The sequence below is a fragment of the Oncorhynchus nerka genome, linkage group LG8 (assembly GCF_034236695.1).
Source record: "Oncorhynchus nerka isolate Pitt River linkage group LG8, Oner_Uvic_2.0, whole genome shotgun sequence".
In the NCBI taxonomy this organism is placed as follows: Eukaryota; Metazoa; Chordata; class Actinopteri; order Salmoniformes; family Salmonidae; genus Oncorhynchus; species Oncorhynchus nerka.
In genome coordinates, this window is record NC_088403.1 from 40,767,857 (window position 1) to 40,794,624 (window position 26,768).

The 26,768-nt window shown below is 43.7% G+C and overlaps 1 protein-coding gene across 1 annotated transcript; it reads left to right on the top strand.

The window, feature by feature from the left end:
- Positions 1–24,910, top strand: htr2cl1 (5-hydroxytryptamine (serotonin) receptor 2C, G protein-coupled-like 1). Its single transcript, XM_029667233.2, has 6 exons — positions 1–704; positions 913–1,108; positions 18,415–18,615; positions 21,102–21,265; positions 21,581–21,937; positions 22,177–24,910. The coding sequence occupies exons 1-6, from the start codon at positions 483–485 to the stop codon at positions 22,744–22,746; spliced, it is 1,710 nt and encodes a 569-aa protein (XP_029523093.2). The 5' UTR covers positions 1–482; the 3' UTR covers positions 22,747–24,910.
- Positions 24,911–26,768: the final 1,858 nt, after the last annotated feature.

A 26,768-nucleotide genomic window follows, 5' to 3' on the forward strand; every position in this document is an offset into this window, starting at 1 on the left:
TAAACATAGAAACATTGGGTCTTCTACTCTAAAGTTACCAAAAACATGAAACAATGGGCAACACTGACCAGCTCAGCTTGTCCTTCACATGGGACTTCTGAAGAAGAGCTTATCCTGGGGCGTTCTCCTTCTCCACTGTATAAGAGGAAACATAACCACCAATCAACTCTTCCTTTACTTTCAAGTGGACCTAAACCTGGAGTCGTAACTATCCATTTTGTGAACTTAACTAAACTGTAACTTGATTCCACTCTAACACTATTTTCACCCGGAACCCAGACTAAATCAATTCCAAGTCTCTAGACTTTCTAAGTGGACCTAAACTTGGACTACCCATTACAAGACAACACGTTTTTATCCCTAACCAAACCAATCCCAAGTCTGTTGATGTCGCATGGTCCTCTGGGTTGGTCCCTCTAGTGGTGACAGGGGAGTAGTGCAGGTCCAGCCAGGACCTCCAGGCCTCAGGAGACCCTCCCAGGATGGAAAGTCCAGGAGGGGTAGCCCTACTGAGCGGGTTCGGATCCTCCGCCAGGGACTCTCTGGAGGTAGGGGGCTGGATGGTCTTTCCAGGGGGGAACAACTCCACCTACCTTGGACTCAACCAGAGTCTACCCTGGGGGGTTGGGGCTGGAGGAGTAGACGGTAACCTGTCATTGGGGTCGTCGCAGGCGGAGGCGGTGATTCGAGCACCGACCATGAAGGTTAATGTGTTTTATTTATCTCTATTATTATTATTATTTATTTTTATGGATTTAATTGATGTTGCTACCAAATGTGCTATATATAGAGCAACAATCACTACAGTACCAGGTTAGCCATTTTGAGTGTACCCATGAGTTATATTCTATGGCTGTTCTAGTCATTCTCTATCTATGGTGCTATACAAATAAAGTTTGGTTGTATTTGAAGGAGAAGAACTGGCCGGCACTCCTCATCCTGGTCATCATCGTGCTGACGGTGTGTGGAAACATCCTGGTCATCCTAGCTGTCTCATTGGAGAAAAAGCTTCAGAATGCCACCAACTTCTTCCTGAGGTCTCTGGCCGTGGCCGACATTCTGGTGGGGATACTAGTGATGCCTGTATCCCTCATCAACATACTCTATGGTGAGTAGAACTACACTGTGCATAACTCCCCCTGGCCGTGGCTGGTGGGGATACTGGCCATACCATGTGGTATGTGTAAACAGTCTTGAGGTTGGCTCTGTGGTCTGTTTCTTAGACAGGGAGTGTATTTTTTTGTGGTTAGTGCTCTGTGTGGTCTGTTTAAACTTTATCTGTGTATCTAGGATTGTTGGTGCTATGTGGTCTGTGTAAACGCTCTCTGCATCTGTCTCTCTCTCTCTCTCTCTGTGTCTCTAGCTCTGTCTCTTTCTCTGTGAGACTATGAGTGCATTGAGAACCGTTAGTGGGCTGTGTTAGTGCTCTGTGTAAACTGAATCTCTGTCTTAGAGTACAATAGTATATCTTAGTTAGGAGTGGAGGCTGGTGACTTGAACATTTTAGGAGGATTAAAGACCCACAATATAGGCACGGAACACACGGAGATGACAAAGCGTGTTTCAAAACTCGTCAAAGGCAATTTTAACCTAAAGAATTTAATGAAGACATTTATATTACAATGTTATAGGGAATGGGAATGAAAGGGCTACTTACACAGTGTTGGGAATGGATCACAACAGTGATTGAATGGGGGTATGAGGCATGATTTGAGGTGTTCAGAGGCTTGACTTCAGTGCAGTACAGGTTCATCATGGATGGATGGTGTTGGGGAAGACCTCAACTCTTCCATTGAAGGAAAGACAGGATTTGACTGGGAAGACAAAAAATAACAACACAATACACAATATAGCTAGATAAAAGAGCTAAGAATGAGTCAGTCCAAGCAAGAAGTCAAATTATTTGTGTGCAATAATGTGGTTGTGTTTGTGTGTGTGTGATTGACTCTACATACAGTAATGAGAGAAAATTGATACGGCTTGGAGAGGAAACAGTGGATGAGTGGGCACATGAGACGTGGCTTCAGTGGAGTGGTTATCACCTCTAAATCAGGGAATAGGAAGGGACTTACAGTAGCTGTAAATATAAATAGCAGATGCATTCCTTAGCAGCTGCACTATCGTAGGTTAAACTCAGACATCTCAGAATTCACAAAGTCAAACAGTCTGAGCATCTCTCCCATTTGACACATCAAAGTAGCCAAAGAAACGTTCCTAAATAAAGCCCTGATCATCCACATAACTGACAATAACTGACAACTGCAAGGAGACTGGTGGAAACATAGGTCCCAGAGTGGTGGGCCAAGTTTTTCCTTATCTGTTAACCTGACCAGGAAAACTCTGGACCATATAAGGTATGACAGTGATTAATCCGTTGTAAAAAGATTTTACATGGGCTATGACTGGACCAGTTTTTCCTAATCAGGTTACATGGTTTTAAAAAGAAAACCCAACCGTACACTTGTTCATATGAATTATATTTAGACAAGATTAAGAGTGGGATTTCCTCTACCCGGACCCAGAGACAACAACTAATAGACAACAGAACAGGGCTGAGCTTGCTTTATGCATATTTGGGTCATGCAGGCCAATGCAACTGTAGGCCCAATAAAACATTAACTCACATCTATCATCACTATTATGTTGATTGATTAAATCCAGTTAAAAGTATAGGCAGCCTAGTCAGCCCAAGTTTGAATATAAACCCCATTTGATCACATTCACATTTTCTCCTGACACAAAAATATACTATAAATACATAACTTTACCAATTTGTTTACCCTGACCAGATGGACAGGGCGCATAGGCTGTATGCAACTGCTATTATTGGTAGCCTACAGTTCAGACTGAAAAATCGTCTCATTTTCATCCCATACAGCATGTCCGATCTCTAATGTTTAGGTGTAGGCTAGGATGCTGCGACATTCATGTAATCAGTTTTTGCTTGTGTCTGTCCGAAGTGATTATGTGTTATCTCCTTTGCTAAATTAATACAGACGGAAAGTGGAAAGCATACTTGAGCACGCTTGAAAAAATGTAGGTGCGTCAACCTCTCTCTTTAATCAAACTTTTAATGTATGATGCGATGGAAGCTATAAAATCATTCGGAATTAATTTCTACATTCCAGAAAAGCCAGTCGAAAGTTCCATATGTTCATCAAGTAAAGCACCGTAAAGTGCAATTACCTCTGCAAGCTCCTTATAGTTTCCCTTGTTAGCGGAACTTTCCTTCTCATCGTGTCCTCTAAAAGCCAAGTCTTGCACACTCAAAAATGCAGTGATGTCGATAAGCTGTTTGAGAACATCCCTGTTTCTTACTTTCTCTTTGTGTTGCGCGGTTTGAATACGCAGACATTCGGCCATTACATGATCGATGCGGCTTTTCCCAAGAAACTTGAATCTGATGTGGACATTTAAACAACAAAAAAAAAAATCCCTTTTCAGGACCCTGTCTTTCAAAGATAATTCGTGAAAATCCAAATAACTTCACAGATCTTCATTGTAAAGGGTTTAACCTCTCTGGGATAGGGGGACGCAAATGTCCCACTTGGCCAATTGCCAGATTCAAATAAAATACTATTGAATTCCAACTTTCATTAAATCACACATGCAAGATAGAAAATTAAAGCTACACTCGTTGTGAATCCAGCCAACATGTCAGATTTTAAAAAGGCTTTTCGGTCGAAAGCATAAGAAGCTATTTTCTGATGATAGCACAGCAGTAAACAAAGAGAGTAGCATATTTCAACCCTGCAGGTGCTACACAAAACAAAGAAACAAAATATAAAACATGCCTTACCTTTGATGAGCTTCTTTTGTTGGCACTCCAATATGTCCCATAAACATCACAAATGGTCCTTTTGTTCGATTAATTCTGTCAATATATATCCAAAATGTCCATTTATTTGGCGCGTTTGATCCAGAAAAAAACAGCTTCCAATTTGCGCAAAGTCACTACAAAATATCTCAAAAGTTGCCTGTAAACTTTGCCAAAACATTTCAAAATACTGTTGTAATACAACTTTAGGTATTTTTAAACGTTAATAATCGATCAAATTGTCTATCTGTTTTCAATAGAGGACGAGAGGAAACTAACGCTACTTTTCAAGTCTTGGCCAACTCTCAACAGCGTTACTGTCACACCCTGGTCGAAGTATTTTGTGTTTATCTTTATTTATTTGGTCAGGCCAGGGTGTGGCATGGGTTTGTGTATGTGGTGTGTATGTATTGGGATTGTAGCTAGTGGGGTGTTCTAATTAAGTCTATGCCTGTCTGAAGTGGTTCTCAATCAGAGGCAGGTGTTTAATGATTGTCTCTGATTGGGAACCATATTTAGGCAGCCATATTCTTTGAGTTTGTCGTGGGTGATTGTCAGTGTCTTGATGTCCTTGTTCTGTGTGTATGTGCACCAGTATTAGGGTGTTTCGGTTTTCGTTACTTTTATTGTTTTGTAGTGTTTAATATAGATTCGTGTTACGTTTCTTGAATAAACATGGATCGCAATCTACACGCTGCATTTTGGTCCGACTCTCCTTCACCACAAGAGAACCGTTACAGAATCACCCACCACAAACGGACCAAGCAGTGTGTCAACAGGCAGGAGCAGCCCAAAGAGGAGATGCGTAAGAAGGATTTCTGGACATGGGAGGAAATCCTCGACGGGAGAGGACCCTGGGCTAAACCAGGGGAGTGTAGCCGCCCAAAGGTGCAGCAGGAGAAGAGGCAACAGGAGCAGCCCAAAGAGGAGTACAGTATGGACTATACTTCTTGGGAGGAGATAGACAGGTGGGCGGTCGACCCAGGGAGAGTGCCGGAGCCCGCCTGGATTTCGATGGAGCAGTGCGCGGAAGGTTACAGGAGAATGAGGTTGGCGAAGCAAGCACGGCGGCGCGGATGGAAGCCCGAGAGTCAGCCCCAAAACATTTTTTTGGGGAGGCTCACAGGAAGTGGGGCTATGCCAGGTAGGAGACCTGCGCAAACTCCCTGTGCTTACCGGGGGGCTAGAGAGACCGGGCAGGCACCGTGTTATGCAGTGGTGCGCACGGTGTCCCCAGTGCGGGTGCATAGCCCGGTGCGGTATATTCCAGCTCCTCGTATCGGCCGGGCTAGAGTGGGCATCGAGCCAGGTAAGGTTGGGCAGGCTCGGTGCTCAAGAGCTCCAGTGCGCCTGCACGGTCCGGTCTATTCAGTACCACCTCCACACCCCAGCCCTCCGGTGGCAGCTCCCCGCACCAGGCTTCCTGTGCGTGTCCTCGGTCCAGTACCACCAGTACCAGCACCACACATCAGGCCTACAGTGCGCCTCGCCTCTCCAGCGCTGTCGGAGCCTTTCTCCTCTCCTGCGCTGCCGGAGTCTCCCGCCTGTTCAGCGCAGCCAGAGCCTTCCTCCTCTACAGCGCTGCCGGAGTCTCCCGCCTGTTCAGCGCAGCCAGAGCCTTCCTCCGCTACTGTGCTGCTGGAGTCTCCTGCCTGTTCAGCGCAGCCAGAGCTGCCAGCCTGCATGGAGCAGCCAGAGCTGCCAGTCTGCATGGAGCAGCCAGAGCTGTCAGTCTACATGGAGCAGCCAGAGCTGCCAGTCTGCATGAAGCAGCCAGAGCTGTCAGTCTGCATGAAGCAGCAAGAGCTGCCAGTCTGCATGAAGCAGCCAGAGCTGTCAGTCTGCATGAAGCAGCCAGAGCTGTCAGTCTGCATGGAGCAGCCAGAGCTGTCAGTCTGCAAGGAGCTGTCAGTCTGCAAGGAGCTGTGAGTCTACATGGAGCAGCCAGAGCTGCCAGTCTGCAAGGAGCTGCCAGTCTGCAAGGAGCTGCCAGTCTGCACGGAACTGTCAGTCTGCAAGGAGCTGTCAGTCTGCATGGAGCAGCCAGAGCTGTCAGTCTGCAAGGAGCTGCCAGTCTGCAAGGAGCTGTCAGTCTGCAAGGAGCTGTCAGTCTGTAAGGAGCTGCCAGTCTGCACGGAGCCGCCAGAGCTGCCAGTCTGTAAGAAGCCGCCAGAGCTGTCAGCCTACATGGAGCAGCCAGAGCCGCCAGTCAGCGTGGAGCAGCCAGAGCCGCCAGTCAGCATGGAGCAGCCAGATCTTTCAGTCTGCCACGATCCGCCAGTCAGCCAGACTCTTCCAGATCTGCCAGTCAGCCAGGATCCGCCAGTCAGTCAGACTCTTCCAGATCTGCCAGTCAACCAGACTCTTCCAGATCCGCCAGTCAACCAGACTCTTCTAGATCTGCCAGTCTGCCAGACTCTTCCAGATCCGCCAGTCAGCCAGACTCTTCCAGATCTGCCAGTCATCCAGACTCTTCCAGATCTGCCAGTCAACCAGACTCTTCCAGATCTGCTAGTCAACCAGACTCTTCCAGATCTGCCAGTCAACCAGACTCTTCCAGATCCGCCAGTCAACCAGACTCTTCCAGAGCCGCCAGTCAGCCGGGATCTGCCAGAACTGCCAGTCGGCCAGGATCTGCCAGTCGGCCAGGATCTGCCAGTCGGCCAGGATCCGCCAGTCAGCCAGGATCCGCCAGTCAGCCAGGATCCGCCAGTCAGCCGGGATCTGCCAGTCAGCCGGGATCTGCCAGTGAGCCGGGATCTGCCAGTCAGCCAGGATCTGCCGAAACCACCAGCCAGCCAGGATCTGGTAGATCCATCAACCTGCCTGAGCTTCCTCTCACTCCCGAGCTTCCTCTCACTCCCGAGCTTCCTCTCACTCCCGAGCTTCCTCTCACTCCCGAGCTTCCTCTCACTCCTGAGCTTCCTCTCACTCCCGAGCTTCCTCTCACTCCCGAGCTTCCCCTCAGTCCCGAGCTGCCCCTCAGTCCCGATCTGCTCCTCAGTCCAGTGGGGTTCTGGGTGAGGACTACTAGGCCATGGTCGGCGGCGAGGGTGGACTATCCAGGGACGCGAGGAGAGGGGACTAAGACATTGATTGAGTGGGGTCCACGTCCCGCGCCGGAGCCGCCACCATGGACAGACGCCCACCCGGACCCTCCCTATTGTTTTGAGGTGCGTTTGGGAGTCCGCACCTTAGGGGGGGGGGGGGTTCTGTCACGCCCTGGTCGAAGTATTTTGTGTTTATCTTTATTTATTTGGTCAGGCCAGGGTGTGGCATGGGTTTGTGTATGTGGTGTGTATGTATTGGGATTGTAGCTAGTGGGCTGTTCTAATTAAGTCTGTTTCGGTTTTCGTTACGTTTATTGTTTTGTAGTGTTTAATATAGATTCGTGTTACGTTTGTTGAATAAACATGGATCGCAATCTACACGCTGCATTTTGGTCCGACTCTCCTTCACCACAAGAGAACCGTTACAGTTACCCTTTTCCAGGATGGCCTTACTTCTTCGTTGCACAAAGGAATAACCTCAACCAAATTACAAAGACTGGTGACATCCAGTGGAAGCGGTAGGAACTTCAAACAAGTGCCTGGGAAATATCGTTTCCCCATGAGAACCCATTGAACTGGCTCAAAAATAAATAATTCTGAATGCTTAGTCCTCTGGGTTTTGCCTGCTACATAAGTTTTGTTATACCCACAGACATGATTCAAACAGTTTTAGAAACTTCAGAGTGTTGTCTATCCAAATCGACTAATAATATGCATATCTTATATTCCTGGCATGAGTAGCAGGAAGTTGAAAAACAAGAGTTTCTATTGGACCTATTCCAGGTATGTTTATTCCCATTTCATACTGTTTGCTTTGCTTCAGTTCAAGTTTTTCAACAGAATCGGCGCAATGAATACACCCCTGATCACAAGCAAACACAGTTTACTTTCATAGCAGCCACATACAAACAGCTCGTTGTATAGTGTATATAATTCCTTCTCGCATCTATCTATGTGCTCTCCTCCTCTCACCTTTTCCCTTTGCTTGTGGATTTCAGTTCACAACAAATCAGATGTCTGTCACCAGGCGAAAACCCCCCGCTACACACAGCCTACATCCTTGTCACATCATAGTCAACATAGCTACTAGAACTAACGTGTGTTTGAGTAGGCTAAACTAGCTAGCTACATTTGAAGCTAGCTAAGTAAATGAAAGTGAAGAAAGAAAATACTACTAAATATAGCTACAGTAGCTCTCTCTCTCTTGCTTCTCCTTAATTTTGTAAGAACTTATTTGTTCAAAACTGTTCAAATATTGCCTTTAACTACTTAGAACATTTCATGCTCTGCATTGCTAGCTAGCTGTAGCTTATGCTTTCAGTACTAGCTCTGATAGGTTGGAAGACGTCTTTTGGAAGTTGTCATAATTACTGTGTAACTCTATGGAAGTGGGTGAGAACCATTAACCTCCTAGGTTTTATATTGACATCAATGTACCCAGAGGAGGATGGAAGCTAGCTGTCCTCCAGGTACAACATGGTGCTACCCTACAAAGTGCCACTGAGGCCAGTGTATTCCTTTATTGCAAAACAGTGTGTCTTGATCAATTATTTGGTTACATGTGAATCTCTTTAGTATAGTTTTATCTAAAAATAACTTTCATGTTTCACTATAAAAAATCATGTTCTGAAATTCACTGAGGAGGATGGTCCTCCCCTTCCTCCCCTGAGGAGTCTCCACTGATATGCTCCCTGCTTTTGTTATGCCGTTTAGCAGAACGATTGATGTTCTTCATGTCACTGTACCTACCTTCCTTTCGCCCAAGGCTCAGACTTTCCAAAAAGCAGGCGAGGCCAGCAATACAGGTGGCTTGATGAATGGCTCCCTATAAACCAGCTATACTTTTTTATACCAATTGGTATTGAACGCCATCAATTTTTCATCCTTTATCATGAAACTGATTTCAGGCAGAAGTCGACCCTCTGCTTAAATTCACGTCTTTTCCAGGTACCCCAGAGAAAAGGTCCACAACATTTTTGGTAGCGTTGGCCATTCTGCACTTCTTGTGCTGAAAACTGCATGCTCGCACTGGTAGCTAGTTAGCTACTACTACTTGCTACTGAAGATAGCAAGGAAAATTGAAATAAATTGCACTTAACTGGACACAAAAATAAAGTTCTAAAACCAAGAAAACAAATTTTAATCTACCTCCTCCATCTCCTGTAATTTGAGGAAACATTTATGTTCAAATAGCTTCTTTTGTTAGCGGGTTGGGTAAACAAATCCAAACGCATGTTCAGGTCCAGCCGAACGTCGGACGAAAAGTTATATTACAGATGTAAAAACTTGGCAAACTAAGTATAGAATCCATCTTTAGGATGTTTTTATCATAAATATTCAATAATGTTCCAACCGGAGAATTCCTATGTCTGTAGAAAAGCAATGGAACGGGAGCTAACTCTCTCGTGACCGCGCCTCAGAGCCTGGCTCAATCAGCTCTCATTCGCCCCCACTTCACAGTAGAAGCCTCAAACAAAGTTCTAAAGACGGTTGACATCTAGTGGAAGCCTTAGGAAGTGCAATATGACCCCATTACACTGTACACTGAATGGCAAAGAGTTGAAAAAACTACAAACCTCAGATTTCCCACTTCCTGGTTGGATTTGTCTCAGGTTTTCGCCTGCCATATGAGTTCTGTTATACTCACAGACATCATTCAAACAGTTTTAGAAACTTCGGAGTGTTTTCTATCAAATACTAATAATTATATGCATATATTAGCATCTGGGACAGCAGGCAGTTTACCCCCTGTCACCAAGAAGTTAATGGCAACAATGGTAAAATACTATGACTTCATCCACTCCAAAATGCCATACCATTCCGCAGTACCTGGCAAAGCACTGCTGCAGGTATGACAACTTTTAAAGGAATAACCACTGTAGATACTCTTCTGCAGAGAGATCCTATTAAATTACAAGAAGGGTTATGTCATGAACCCTCAAAGTTCCAGAATGGTCTGAAAATGGCAGCCATTGTGTTCTGGGAGAAATCCAAACCATTCTACTCAACCTGGTCTCAGGGCAATTCGTATTATTCTGTAAGTTAGCCGAGTCACCTCATTTCGTAAGGTATGTATTATTTTGTGGATGTCTATCACCCATTTCATATGATATGTTACAAATTACAATTCGTATTATATGTTATGAAGTTGTAAAATGTACAATATGTTACAAATTCTAGCTAGGTGGCTAATGCTAGCATGCTTGTTAAGGTTAGGGTTAAGTATAGGAGTGGCACAGCAGTCTAAGGCACTGCATCTCAGTGCTAAAGGAGTTACTACAGACCCTGGTTCGATTCACAACCAGCTGTGATTGGGAGTTCCATAGGCGGCACCCAATTGGCCCAGCGTCGTACGGGGTAGGATGTCATTGTGAATAAGAATTTGTTCTTTACTGGCTTGTCTAGTTAAATAAAAAATAAAATAAAAGGGTTAGGGTTAGGGGAAGGATGAGGGGAAGGGTTAGCTAACATGCTAAGTAGTTAAAATATAGTAAGTAGTTGAAAAGTTGCTAATTAGCTAAAATGCTAAAGTTGTCTGTGATGAGATTCAAACTCGCAACCTTTGGTTTGCTAGAAGTTTGCTTTAAGCCTCCGACCAACCATCTTACTTTGGTTTTTGCCTTAATTAACCATCTGTTTTATGTAACCATCCTAAACATGACATATCATCCTATACTGAACAAAAATATAAACGCAACATGCAATAATTTCAACAATTTAACTGAGTTACAGTTCATATAAGGAAATGAGTCAATTGAAATAAATGAATTAGGCCCTAATCTATGGACTTCATATGACCGGGCAGGGGCGAAGCCATGGGTGGGCCTGGGAGGGCATAGGCCCATCCACTGGGAGCCAGTCCCAGCCAATCAGAATATGTTTTTCACCTCAAAAAAGGGCTTTATTATAGACAGAAATACTCCCCAGTTTCATCAGCTGTACATGTGGCTGATCTTAGTCAATCCCGCAGGTGAAGAAGCCAGATGTGAAGGTCCTGAGCTTCCGTAGTCTCCCTCAAAAGAGACATCTGTGACATTCTGTTGTGTGACAAACCTGCACAAGCTTGATGTAGTCATTGCATTTTAGAAAGACGGGACCAAATACTAAACTTGTGACTGCTTTATTAAATCTTTATGAATCTTTAGGCGTGTCAATAATTTTGACCTATACATTTTTTTGTATTACTTGTTCAACAAAATATTTCTCTGAGCAATTCTATTAGTATAAAATAAAAATAAAAACATTTTTTTTTTAGCATACAATATAGTTATGATTTATTTATTTTATACTGTCACTATTGCTCATCTTTATCGGGGATGTCAATCATTTTGTACCCCACTGTATATGCAATGTGCTTTATATGAAGAATCCAAGACGGCAACATCTATGCTATTGACCACGCCTGAGTCCATCAAAGCCAACTTAATGAGGCATGGTACTGGCAGTGAAACTCATTGCCATTTAGGAGCTCTCAATAGACCAGCTAAGGTCATTTTACCATTAAATTATTGTCTTCTAGGCCTATGTGGGAATACTAATTATGTGTAGCATGATCTAATGTAGCACTATGTCTATTTCTCATATGATGCACCGCTAAGTACATTCGATGAGGCAAAATGAGCTGTCATCTTGGTACATGGGAAATATGCAACCTATCTAATTAGCACAGCCAGGTGGCCTTGCTGACGCAGGAAGAGCTGTCATCTTGGAAAATGAGGATATTCTACCTATGCAACATAGCTACAGGACCACAGGGCTGACACAAACATGAAAAAAAAACGCATTTTTTATTTGTCACATGCGCCAAATACAACAGGTGTAGATCTTACAGTCAAATGCTTACTTACTAACAATGCAGTTTAAAAAAAATACATAAAATTAAACATACTTTAAAAAAATGAAAAATTAATAAAAGTAACAAATAAATAAGCAGCAGCAGTAAAATCACAATAGCGAGGATATATACAGGGGGTACCGGTACAGAGTCAATGTGGAGGATATATACAGGGGGTACCGGTACAGAGTCAATGTGGAGACTATATACAGGGGGTACCGGTACAGAGTCAATTTACGGGGACACCGGTTAGTCGAGGTAATTGAGGTAATAGTATGTACATGTAGGTATAGTTATTAAAGTGACTATGCATTGATAATAACAGAGAGTAGCAGTGCGTGTAAAATATGGGGGGAGGGGGGACAATGTGAATAGTCTGGGTAGCCATTTGATTAGATGTTCAGGAAGATTATGGTTTGGGGGTAAAAGCTGTTTAGAAACCTGTTGGACCTAGACTTGGTGGTCTTGTACAGCTTGCTGAACAGTCTATGACTAGGGTGGCTGGAGTCTTTGACAGTTTTTAGGGCCATCCTCTGACACCTCCAGGTATAGAGGTCCTGGATGGCAGGAAGCTTGGTCCCGGTGATGTAATGAGCCGTACACACTACCCTCTGTAGTGCCTTGCGGTCGGAGGCCGAGTATTTACCATACCAGGCAGTGATGAAACCAGTAAGGATGCTCTCAATGGTGCAGTTGTAGAAACTTTTCAGGATCTGAGGACCCATGCCAAATCTTTTCAGTCTCCTGAGGGGGAATAGGTTTTGTCGTGCCCTCTTCACAACTCAACTATCTTGGTGTGCTTGGACCATGAAAGTTTGTTGGTGATGTGAACACCAAGGAACCTGAAGCTCTCAACCTGCTCCACTACAGCCCCGTCGATGAGAATGGGGGCGTGCTCGGTCCTTCTTGTCCTGTAGTCCACAATAATCTCCTTTGTCTTGATGAAATTGAGGGAGAGGTTGTTGTCCTGGCATCACACGTTCAGGTCTCTGACCCCCTCCCTATAGGCAGCTTCATCATTGTCGGTGATCAGGCCTACCACTGTTGTGTCATCGGCAAACTGAATGATGGTGTTGGGGCCCCTTTGTTGAGGATCAGTGTGGCGGAAGTGTTGTTACCTACGCTTACCACCTGGGGAGGCCCGTCAGGAAGTCCAGACTCCTTAGCTTAGTGATGAGCGTTGAGGGCACTATGGTGTTGAACAATGAGCTGAAGTCAATGAATAGCATTCTCACATAGGTGTTCCTTTTGTCCAGGCGGGAAAGGGCATTGTGGAGTGCAATAGAGATTGCATCATCTGTGGATCTGTTGGGGTGGTATGCAAATTGGAGTGGGTCTAGAGTTTCTGGGATAATGGTGTTGATGTGAGCCATGACCAGCCTTTCGAAGCACTTCATGGCTACAGACTTGAGTGCTATAGGTCGGAAGTCATTTAGGCAGGTTACTTTAGTGTTCTTGGGCACATTGACTATGGTGGTCGGCTTGAAACATGTTGTTATTACAGACTCAGACAGGGAGAGGTTAAAAATGTCAGTGAAGACACTTTCCAGTTGGTCAGCTCTGATTTGGAGTACACGTCATGCTAATCCGTCTGGCCCTGTGGCCTTGTGAATGTTGACCTGTTTAAAACTCTGCGGAGAGCGTGAGCTAATGCTCTCATGCATGTTTCAGTGTTACTTGCCTCGAATCAAGCACCTGTCCACAACCTCAAACAGTCACACTCCAAACTCCACGATGGCCAAGACCAAAGAGCTGTAAAAGGACAACAGAATCACAATTGTAGACCTGCACCAGGCTGGGAAGACTGAATCTGCAATAGGTAAGCAGCTTCGTTTGAAAAAATCAACTGTGGGAGCCATTATTAGGAAATGGAGACATACAAGACCACTGATAATCTCCCTCAATCTGGGGCTCCACGCAAGATCTCACCCCGTGGGGTCAAAATGATCACAAGAACGGTGAGCAAAAATCCCAGAACCACACGGGGGGACCTAGTGAATGACCTGCAGAGAGCTGGGACCAAAGTAACAAAGCCTACCATCAGTAACACACTATGCCGCCAGGGACTCAAATCCTGCAGTGCCAGATGTGTCCCCCAGTACATGTCCAGGCCCGTCTGAAGTTTGCTAGAGAGTATTTGGATGATCCAGAAGAAGATTGGGAGAATGTCATATGGTCAGATGAAACCAAAATATAACTTTTTGGTAAAAACTCAACTCGTCGTGTTTGGAGGACAAAGAATGCTGAGTTGCATCCAAAGAACACCATACCTACTGTGAAGCATGGGGGTGGAAGCATCATGCTTTGGGGCTGTTTTTCTGCAAAGGGACCAGGACGACTGATCCGCGTAAAGAAAATAATGAATGGGGCCATGTATCGTGAGATTTTGAGTGAAAACCTCCTTCCATCAGCAAGGGCATTGAAGATGAAACTTGGCTGGGTCTTTCAGCATGACAATGATCCCAAACACACCACCCGGGCAATGAAGGAGTGGCTTCGTAAAAAGCATTTCAAGGTCCTGGAGTGGCCTAGCCAGTCTCCAGATCTCAACCCCCAAAGTATTGAGATAAACCTTTGTTATTGACCAAATACTTATTTTCCACCATAATTTGAAAATAAATTAATTAAAGATCCTCCAATGTGATTTTCTGGATTTTTTTTTCCTTCTCATTTTGTCTGTCATAGTTGAAGTGTACCTATGATGAAAATTACAGGCTTCTCTCATCTTTGTAGGTGGGAGAACTTGCACAATTGGTGGCTGACTAAATATTTTTTGCCCCACTGTATATATAAATATTATTTTTTTTCTCCCCAATTTCATGGTATCCAACTAGTAATTACAGTCTTGTCTCATCGCTGCAACTCCCGTACGGACTCGGGAGAGGTGAAGATCGAGAGGACGCCGTGCGTCCTCCGAAACACAACCCAGCCAAGCTGCACTGCTTCTTGACACAATGCCCACTTAACCCGGAAGCCAGCCGCACCAATGTGTCAGAGGAAATGCCGTGCACCTGGCGACTGTGTCAGTGTGCACTGCGCCCGGCCCAGCACAGGAGTCGCTGACCACTGCGCCACTCAGGAGGCCCACTTCTGACCCAGTAATGTTTAGCCGACGACAAATGCCATCCGAGTAGAAAAAGTTATCGGGCTGATCGACTGCTGGACAGCACATGAAGCGGCCAAGCACGATGGTGTTAGATGAGTCACGCTCAGATAAAATGACTAGCAGAGATGCTTTGCAAACACACAATGTACAAGCATACATTGTAACGCACATTAACTTGATTACTACTATCCAAATGCATAGAATGCTCTTAAAATATTGCCTAACCTTAATTAACTTATTGTGGCTAGTTCCACTAGCGGAACCCCTCGACAACATGCACAGAATTAGAGATATACTTCTCCTTAATGCAACCTCTGTGTCAGATTTCAAAAAACCTTTACGGAAAAAACAAACCATGCAATAATCTGAGTACAGTGCTCAGACAACAAAACAAGCCATACAGATTTCAGCCATGTTGTGTAGTCAACAGAAGTCAGAAATAGCATTATAAATATTCACTAACCTTTGATGATCTTCATCAGAATGCACTCCCAGGAATCCCAGTTCCACAAGAAATGTTTTGATTTGTTCGATAAAGTCCATCATTTATGTCCAAATACCTCTTTTTGTTTGCGCGTTCAGTTCACAAATCCAAACTCACGACGCGCGGGCAAGTCCAGGTAATAGTTCAGAAGAAAATTCATATTACAGTTCGTAGAAACATGTCAAACGAAGTATAGAATCAATCTTTAGGATGTTTTTATCATTAATCTTCAATAATGTTCCAACCGGAGAATTCCTTTGTCTTTAGAAATGCAATGGAACGCAAGCTAACTCTTACGTGAGTGCGCATGATCAGCTCATGCCACTCTGGCAGACCTCTGACTCATTCAGCTCCCATCCCCCCCTCCTTCACAGTAGAAGCATCAAACAAGGTTCTAAAGACCGTTGACATCTAGTGTAACCCGTAGGAAGTGCAATATGACCCCATAGACACTGTATATTGGATAGGCAGTGAGTTGAAAAACTAGAAACCTCAGATTTCCCACTTCCTGGTTGGATTTTTCTCAGGTTTTCGCCTGCCATGTGAGTTCTATTATACTCACAGACATCATTCAAGCAGTTTTAGAATCTTCAGAGTGTTTTCTATCCAAATCTACTAATAATATGGATATATTAGCGACTGGGCCTGAGTAGCAGGCAGTTTACTCTGGGCACGCTTTTCATCCAAAAGTGAAAATGCTGCCCCCTATCCCAAAAAGATTTTAACTTATGTTACAGCGAGAATGAAAGATGACAGAACTCATTCATAGATAACTGTAAGAATGCATGTTTTATCATGTAACGGGCAATCTGGGATGACCCAAGAACAGTAATCCTACCACTATTAAACTACTAGCTGGGGAGAAACTGCAGAAAGTGACCACTTAATGTAAAAGATAGCTATGGGATGACAGTAAAACCTGATAACCCATTTAGTAGGCTAAGATAAGATAGTACTTAGTAACTCCCCAAAAGGAAAATGCACCAGCCAATACATGCATCACAATAAATACACAACAAAACCACACAAGGACACACAGACACTAAAAGCAGCAGTCCTGTGAAATGCATTCGACACCTTGTAGAGTCCATGCCCTAACGAATTGATGCAAAAGAGGGGGGTGCAACTCAATATTAGGAAGGTGTTCCTGCTTTTTGTTCATTATCATGTAATCCCAATTATTCTTACCACCCCTGGTGTGTGTGTGACTCCCAGTTCTGCATAAAACGTAAATTATGTTGACAATATGACCCTCTGATTTTAAATATATTGGTTTAACATGCTGTAGTTTTTAATTCTGCACAGACTAATTAGCATATTATGATGTATTTAATTAACATAAAATAGTATACAACAATGTTTCACATTTTTACAAACTCTCAGTTTTACATAAAACTTGAAGATGTGTTAATAACATCACATTATGGGTTTACTATGTATTCATGACTCATTTGCATATGAAGTGCATACTTTGCATATATCATACTACTTTAATTTGAATAATATCTGTGTTCCACATCAGCGCTGAAAATGTCATATCTTCAGTGCCTTCGGAAAGTTTTCAGACCCCTTTTTCCACATTTTGATAGGTTACAGCCTTATTCTAAAATGGATTAAATATTTTTTTCCCTCATTAATCTACACACAATAACCTATAATGACAAAGCAAAAACAGGTTCAGAATATTGGGCTAATTAATATAAAGTATTCAGACCCTTTACTCAGTACTTTGTTGAAGCACATTTTGGCAGCGATTACAGCCTTGAGTCTTCTTGGGTATACAAGCTTGGCACACCTGTATTTGGGGAGTTTCTCTCATTCTTCTCTGCAGATCTTCTCAAGCTCGGTCAGGTTGGATTGGGAGTGTTGCTGCACAGCTATTTTCAGGTCTCTCCAGAGATGTTCGATCGGCTCTGGCTAGGCCACTCAAGGACATTCAGAGACTTGTCCAGAAGCCACTCCTATGTTGTCTTGGATGTGAGCTTAGGGTCATGGTCCTGTTGGAAGGTAAACCTCTGTGCCAGTCTGAGGTCCTGAGCGCTCTGGAGCAGGTTTTTACCAAGGATCTCTCTGTACTTTGCGTTGTTCATCTTTGCCTCGATCCTGACTAGTCTCCCAGTCCCTGCTGCTGAAAAACATCCCCACAGCATGATGCTACCACCACCTTGCTTCACCGTGCCACGTTTCCTCCAGACGTGATGCTTGGCATTCAGGCCAATGAGTTCAATCTTGGTTTCATCAGACGAGAGAATCTTGTTTCTCATGTTCTGAGAGTCTTTATGTGCCTTTTGGCAAACTCCAAGTGGGCTGTCATGTGCCTTTTACTGAGGAGTGCCTTCCATCTGGTCACTTTACTATAAAGGCCTGAATGGTGGTGCTACAGAGATGGTTATCCATCTGGAAGGTTCTCCCATCTCCACAGAGGAACTCTAGGTTATTGGGTTCCTCACTGGGTTCTTGGTCACCTCCCTGACCAAGGCTCTTCTCTCCGATTGCTCATTTTAGCTGGGCGGCCAGCTCTAGGAAGAGTCTTGTTGGTTCCAAACTTCTTCAATTTAAGAATGATGGAGTCCACTGTGTTCTTGGTGACCTTCAATGCTGCAGAAATGTTTTCGTACCATTCCCCAGATCTGTGCCTCAAACCAATCCTGTCTCTGAGCTCCAAGGACAATTTCTTCAACCTCATGGCTTGGTTTTTGCTCTGACATGTACTGTCAACTGTTGGTCCTTATATAGACAGGTGTATTTATTTCCAAATAATTTCCAATCAATTGAATTTACCACAGGTGAACTCCAATCAAGTTGTAGAAATTTCTCAAGTGTGATCAATGGAAACAGGATGCAACTGAGCTCAATTTCGAGTCTCATAGCAAAGTGTCTGAATACTTAAGTAAATAAGGTATTTCTGTTTTTAAATTTTTATACATTTGCAAACATTTCTAAAACCTGTTTTCACTTTATCATTATGGGGTATTGTGTTTAGGTTACTGAGAAATTTGTTTTTGTTTTAATCCATTTCAGAATAAAGCCATAAAGTAAAAACAAATGTGGAAAAAGTCAAAGGGTCTGAATATTTTCCAAAGGCACTGTATCTAACCTGACTTTCCCCATTTCCTCTTCCAGACTATGCTTGGCCCCTGCCCAGTGCATTGTGTCCTATCTGGATCTACCTGGATGTTCTCTTCTCTACAGCCAGTATAATGCACTTGTGTGCTATATCTCTGGATCGATACGTAGCCATAAGAAATCCTATAGAGCACAGCCGTTTCAACTCCAGAACTAAAGCTATGATGAAGATAGCAGCTGTATGGACTATATCAATAGGTAGGTGTGGGGATATATGGGTGCATGCGTCACACCCACACACACGCACACACACGCACAGAGTACTCCTTTAGGAAATGTTGATGAATAGAGGCAGAAGGAGACTTTGTTATTTCCTCTTTTTCTGCCTACTCATCTAGACCTCCTGGCTGTTTATCCCTCCATCTCTCTCTCCCTCCCTCTCGTTGTGAAGCATGGTGGTATACCAAAACTGTGTGAGACTGACACAGACATGATTCTCTCTCCATCTGTCTCTCTCTCTTTCGCTATTTAAGGATGGATAGATAAGTAACGTCAATGGGTCTGGTAGACAGCCAGATGACAGGGTGAAAGGTCAGGTTGTGTGTGTGCCTCAGTATCTCTGTCTCTGTGTGTGCTTGCGTGTGTGCGTGCATGTGTGTTAAACAGATGACATGGTCCGAGGAAGTCCAATCGCGAACTTCGAAGTATGATGGATGAACGTCTATTTTTTTATGCTATAATTCCGCGTGGTTACAGGGTTAATTCCGCGTGGTTACAGGCTTAAAACAGAAACAACTCAAAGGTTAACAGTTCAGGCATTAATTCTGAGTGGTTAAGGTTAGAGCTATGGTTTGGGCAAGGCTTAAAACAAAATAAATAAAAACAACACGCTTCTTCCATCATCCATCAAGTATTCTCAGGGCTTGCCAGGGAATTGTGGTTAGCAGCGATTACTGCCTCGAGTCTTCTTGGATATGATGCTATAAGCTTGGCACACCTGTATTTGGGGTAGTTTCTCCCATTCTTCTCTGCAGATCCTCTCAAGCTCTGTCAGGTTGGATGGGGAGCGTCGCTGCACAGCTATTTTCAGGTCTCTCCAGAGAAGTTCAATCAGGTTAAAGTCCGGGTTCTGGCTGGGTTACTCAAGGACTTTCAGAGACTTGTTCCGAAGACACTCCTACGTTGTCTTGGCTGTGTGCTTAGGGTCATTGTCCTGTTGGAAGGTGACCCTTCGCGGAAGTCTGAGGTTCTGAGTGCACTGGAGCAGGTTTTCATCAAGGATCTCGTCGTACTTTGCTCTGTTCATATTTCCCTTGATCCTGACTAGTTTCCCAGACCCTGCTGATGAAAAACATCCCCACAGCATAATGCTGCCACCACCTTGCTTCTCCGTAGGGATGGTGCCAGTTTTCTTCCAGACGTGTTGCTTGGCATTCAGGCCAAAGAGTTCAATCTTGGTTTCATCAGACCTGAGAATCTTGTTTCTCATGGTCTGAGAGTCCTTTTTTTCCTGCCTTTTGGCTAATTCCAAGCGGGCTGTAATGCGCCTTATGGCTTTCGTCTGGCCACTCTACCATAATGGCCTGATTGCTGGAGAGCTGCAGAGATGGTTGTCCTTCTGGAAGGTTCTCCCATGTCCACTGAGGAACTCATGGGCTCTGTCAGAGTGACCATCAGGCTCTTGGTCACCTCCCTGACCAAGGCCCGATTGCTCAGTTTGGCAGAGCGGCCATCTCTAGGAAGAGTCTTGGCCGTTCCAGACTTATTCCATTGAAAAATTAGGTTGTTGTGATCTTGGGGACCTTCAATGCTGCAGAACATGTTTGGTACACTTCCCCAGATCTGTGCCTCGACCCAATCCTGTCTCGGAGCTCTACAGACAATTCCTTCAACCTCATGGGTTGGTTTTTGTAACAGAACAAAATGCGGGAAAAGTCAAGGGGTCTGAGTACTTTCCAAATTCATGCAGTTTCTTGACTGTGTCAAAATCATTAATAATCACAGAAATGAAAGCTAAAATATACAATTTTTTGCATATATTGACGGACCTCATTGAAGACTAAATACAGCCCCAAGGGGAAAAATAAGTTTGACACCCCTGGATTAGAGGGATGCATGGAATTACTCTTTTATCTGTCTTTTATCTGTTAGTCTGTCTCTCCGTCTCTCTCTTTCTCGCTCTCTCTTTACCTTTTTGTCTCTCTCTCTATCCTTTTTCTATCTCTCTTTCTCTCACTTCTCTCTCAACCCTCTGTATTCTTCTTTCATCCTTCTCTCTACATTTCATTCAAGCTTATTAGGTCTGCACAACAAAAACAGTCTCGATCCCTCTCCTCCATCCCACTCCTCTTTATTTCCTTCTCTCATCCCTATTTCCTCTCTCTTTCTATTTTTTCATCCATACCTTTCCTAGTCATCGACCTCCACAACCAGGACCATTTCTTCATGTCTCTGCTCGCCACATCCTTCTATTTATCTCTCTCCTTCTCTAAGGAGTGTCCATGCCTATAACAGTAATCAGCATCCACAACAAGGACAACATCTTCATCTGTCTCTCCTTTTCTTTCTCTTATCCCTATCTTCTTTCTCTCCCCTCCCTCCTTCCCTACTTTGTCATCCCTCTCTTTCTTTCTCTCCCTATCCCGGTCATCAGCCTTTACAAGGACAATGTCTTTAACTGTCTCTCTCTAATCTCTCTCTTTTCTTCTCTAATTACTCTCTCTTTCTCTCTCTCCTTCTACTAGGAGTGTCAATGCCTATCCCGGTCATCGGCCTCCGTAACAAGGACAAGGTGTTTGTTGACGGAAGCTGTGTCCTCAACGAGGAGCACTTCATGCTGATTGGCTCGTTCGTGGCCTTCTTCATCCCATTGGTCATCATGGTGGTGTCCTACTACCTAACCGTACAGGTCTGTCAGAGAATGTTTTAATTGGCGTTATGACATTATGTCTTTTGATTGGCTAGCCATGTATTTTTCCCGCCTCTGATTTAATCTCATTGGTCTGTCAGAGAGGAAATATAACACAGGCCCAACTTTGTCGGCTACAAGCACTAAGATGGCGTTAGCATGTTTTGATTTGCTCCCTTTTTGATAGGAATGGAAATGTGTCTTTGGCTTAAAAGGCATGTGGCTCATACACATAGCAAACACAGACGTAAGACATAAGAACAGTAGGACAAAATAAGACCGCTGTAATATCACATCCTGTCTGTCTTTTTCCAGGTCCTCCAGCGCCAGGCAACCGTCTTCCTCTACGAGGGGAAGACTCCTTCCCATCAGCCACTACACCCGCCGCCCACGCCCTCATACCCCAGATCCCCGGCCCCAAACTTCCAAATCCCACCCATAAACATTGAGGCTCCTCCTCCTAGCAGACAAGGGAGTCTGAGCTGCCAGAAAGGAGCAGAGCATGTCCGGCAGGCCAGCCTCCTAAACACCTCCCCCTCAGAGGACATCAGCATAATTCCAAGTTCCGAGGTGGCATCCCAGCTGAGCTCGCCGGCGGGGCATGATCCACGGGACAGTATTGGGAGACGGGGGATGATGCAGGCCATCAAGAACGAGAGGCGAGCCTCCAAAGTGAGGACCAAATTTACACAACTATGATCTTCTTTTCTGTTCTCGTCTCCTTCGCTTCTCGTCTCTTCCATTTCATTATTTTCCATTCTGTTCTATTGCATTCCATAACCGTTTATACTCCACACTAATCTTGTTCTATGTTGTATATTCTACTCTGTTCTATGTTCTACGTTGTGAGGATTGTGTTCTCTAATCCAATCTGTTCTAATGTGTTCTATGTTCTCTGTCCTATTCTCTAGGTGCTGGGGATTGTGTTCTTCCTCTTCCTGATCATGTGGTGTCCTTTCTTCATCACCAATGTCACATACGTCCTCTGCCAGGGTTCATGCAATGAGCCGCTATTAGCCGAGCTCCTCAACGTCTTCGTATGGGTGGGATATATATCCTCTGGAGTTAACCCTTTAGTATATACCTTGTTTAATAAGACATATAGAAGGGCGTTTTCCAGCTATATACGTTGCCAGTATAACACAGGGCCAAACGCCGGAGTTAGTAATAAGTCGCTTGCAGTTACGATGATGCCGTGTCCGTCACATGCCATCGTGCCCATATTTGGACATAATGGTGGGAATGGGAAGATGGGAAGTGTGGACCGGAATAGTGACTGTCGGAATGGTGGTGGAGGGGACCGGGCAGATGGGAATGGGATGATCAGAGGGATGGAACCTGTCGACCCCACAGATGGCAGGATGGGGATGGAGATGGAATGTCCCGGGATAATGTCGGGATTAAAACCTGGAATGTCGGAGCTGAAGCTTTCCGTCGACAGCTTCTGCCACGCCCAGGTGGAGCGCACCAGCAGCGTCTGATTGGTTGATTGGTTAATTGAATTATGACAGCGCTGCGTCTCATTGGGTGACGATGGATGGACGGAATGGACATCTATTGTGATGCGTGCAAGAGAGGGGGACGATACTGGGTTTGTCTTATAGAGAGACAGTGGACACATCCACAGAGCACAGGGCCAAGGAAGGACCATAGAGATACTAGAAAGCCCATCTCTTATCTGTAGAATGGGAAGCCCTCAGTGACTGTCCATGTTAAAGGTGGCATTGTGGCACAAGAGCCTTCTATACAACTCTATGGGAAGGACTCATCTTGACCTGGATGTAATAGAAAAGTACTGCTTCAATCTAGAAACCCACAGAAGAAGAAGCCATGAACAAAGCTGAACAGAGAGAGACTCAAGACTTAAAATATACCCAAACTCAACTGTATTATGGATTTTAGTAACAGTTCAGCACCATGTTATAACTGGTTAGGACACTACATAAGAATATAACAGGTCTGAATTGAGCTCTTCAGGTGTGTATAAAAAGGCCAAAAATGGTTAATATAGGTAGACTAGTAATGTTGAATGGAGAGAGGAATGTAACTGAACACAATAGAGCCCCGGTGATAGTGTCATAGCTCCACCTTGTGGTGTCTGTATGAATGCATGAAATAAATCATTTCCAAGAGGGTCGGTGAATGAAGGGGTTGGAAACACTGTGTACAGTGGATCTCTCTCACACATCATAATGTATCACCTCACTCAGATTTACACAGCATTCTTTGAGAAGATCAGAAACAGTCAAGTTAAGGATGAACAGCAGTGCAGGTCCCGAAGGGCTGCAGTGTGCGCATGCTTTTGTCTCACACAGCCAACCTAACTTCACAAGAAGATAATCCCCCTTCTGTCATCTTTACAACCATAGCTATGACCATAACTCAACCATAACTATAGTCTATAACCCTATCATAGAACAAACCAAATGTACAGTATGTTAGTAATCCTTCAGGCCTATACAGTATATCCCACTCTGACCTACAACCCAAATTATTCCTACAACCGATAATCAAACGCTGCAACAACCACAACCAAAACACCAGAGCACCTGAATGAATGTATATATGACAACCTCTGACCCCTCTACACAGGTCAAAGTTCAAAGGTCAAAAACGTATCAATTCATTCACTATGATGTCAAGTTCTCTCTTACATAAGGAAGATTGAACAGAAGGTCTAAGCGATCGTCGCTAGTAATTTTGGAGCATTTATCAGACAAAAAATATAACGTCAATTTTGGGTTGAAAAGGTGGGTTGCTACAGGCCCATTGACGTGTTTGACATAAAGTCTGACAAAAACATTAAACTAAAAGAATGAAAAGTACTGCAGAGAGGACGGGCGCCTGATCCGAAATCAGTTTGCGTTCTGATTGAGGAGCGATGTCAAGAGGTATCCTAAACAATTAATTTGAAGCTGTATGTATATGTTAGCCATAACTGTGTGTGTGTAAAATATAGCTGTTTCTGGTCCAGGGCATTCGTTTTTCTTGCTAGCACTGAACTTTCCCTTGTCAGCGTTAGCAAGCCATGCTAGTGCTGGGTTTATGACATCTCTTAACTATGAGCATACAACTGGGAAAAATATAATTTAACCCCCCTCCAACTCGTAATTACTAGTGGGATACTCAATCTATCATCCCACATGCTGAGCTCTGTTGTCACCTACTAAGAAAATGACCTTGATAACAACATTTGTAGCAGTTAAATGCAAATAGAAAACATAATGTATTCTATTTATATGGTTTTTGAACACTGTCATTTGTTTACGAGCATGATAGCTGTACTTTTAGTTTATGGTTGACGCAGATTGTTTACCATTCACCAATCAGCATTCTCAATGAGTTCAAAGCATGTAAATGCACACAACTTGTTGCTCCCAGTTTACAGTACAAGTTGTATTTTCCAAGTTTTCCACTTGTCATAAACACAGCATAATGCCCTGGTCCATAGCTAAAGATATTTTGTGTTATTATTACATGACATTACAATCAATCAATCAATCAATCACCGGTTTTCATACCATTTACTTGTGAATGTTTGTCAATGACACTTCTCATGTTTTGACTATTTCAATCATCCACAAGACAGTGTTGTTTTTTTCTGTGTGATGCTGCTATTTATTTATTATTAAAACGTCATTCTAATCTGTGCACAAAGTCTCCCTTCTGCTTGATGGATGGGTGGATGATAGATGAAGGATGGATGGAGCCTACTGTTAAGCTTTCCTTATGTCAGCATCAAGGACAGCAACAGACAGATTTCAGATCAATCTAAGCTTAAACAACTGTTTGTGGCTTTGAACATTAGTTAAAGGATAATTATAGACCATGTGAATGCCATTATAAAATGTGTAGTGTCATTGAGTGAAGTCTCCCTTTTGAATTATTGTTTGTTTGATTGACGCCAGACTAAACTTGTTAGTGCCTTTGAAAGTTAGTTACAGTGTGTTTATTGTATGTGGGTCCCACAATATAGGCAGTGCGCGTTCTCATATAGGAGAAAAATGTTCATGCAAATGATTCATTATCGACGTGACAATGGGCTAGGAACAGAGGAGGCCTCTGCACTTCGCTTGAAGAGCCCGAAGAGAGCAGCATTGTTCCAATTCCAATCCTTTACAGTCCAGCCCTATGTTCCAAATATGAAGCATTAGCTCCACTCTGTGGCGATGTACAGGAACAACGGTATACTAAAGCAAGGGCAGGCATTTATGGGCGGGACTTAGGGGCCTGGCCCGCCCTCCGTTACCTCCTTGCCCCTCCAAATAAAATATTTAAATATTGATTTACTTGACATAGAAGCGCCCCGACAGAAAGAAGTGAGCGAAACACTATTTCTCAGTATGTTTAGACAATGTGTCTGATGCTGTCTGAAAAAATAGAGTATGGATTGTCATTACTGTCATTACTCATGTCTAAATAAAATTGTTCAAAATAATTCACCAGAGAGAATGTCTTAGCCACCGAGGATCATTCGCTTCTTTAAAAAAAATAGATGTTTCAAATCACAAGCACATAGTCCTATCCCTATTCGGGAAGCCCACAGTTTGGGGAGTGCATGTGGCAATAGCCCTAGTGATTATTGAGTTGCATCTGTCAGTAAATTTAACAAGATGAGACAAGAAGAAGGGAAGGGAGTGTGACTAATAGGGTTCAATGTTTTCCCAGTATTTTAGAACCCTCCATCCCCAGAATAAATCACTTTTCTCCCAGGTAACCCTGTAATTCCCGCCAAAATCAGATTGTCATTCTGAAGCAAATAAAGCATATAAATATGTCTGGATTTGATTAGAGCTTTGATCAGTGTGAAAATTCAAGCATGATGCTACATAAGCCTTACATTAAAGACATTTTATGATCCCAAACCCCCAAAATGCAAAATGATGGTGCTGTTATCCAACAGGCCTACATAGCCTTTTATATACAGTGCCTTCAGAAATTATTCAGACCCCTTGACTTTTTCCTCATTTTGTTACGTTACAGCCTTATTCTAAAATGGATTACATAATTTTGTTATCCTCAGCAATCTACCCCAAAATGACACAGCGAAAATAGGTTTTTAGAAATATTTTCAAATGTATTTTAAAAAATTCAAACAGAAATACCTTTACATATGTTTTCAGACCCTTTGCTATGAGAATCGAAATTGAGCTTAGGTGTATCCTGTTTCCATTGATCACCCTTGAGATGTATCTTGTAACTTGATTGGTGTCCACCTGTGGTAAGTTCAATTGATTGGACATGATTTGGAAAGGTACACACCTGTCTATATCAAATCAAATCAAATGTATTTATATAGCCCTTCGTACATCAGCTGATATCTCAAAGTGCTGTACAGAAACCCTAAAACCCCAAACAGCAAGCAATGGAAGTGTAGAAGCACGGTGGCTAGGAAAAACTCCCTAGAAAGGCCAAAACCTAGGAAGAAACCTAGAGGAACCAGGCTATGTGGGGTGGCCAGTCCTCTTCTGGCTGTGCCGGGTGGAGATTATAACAGAACATG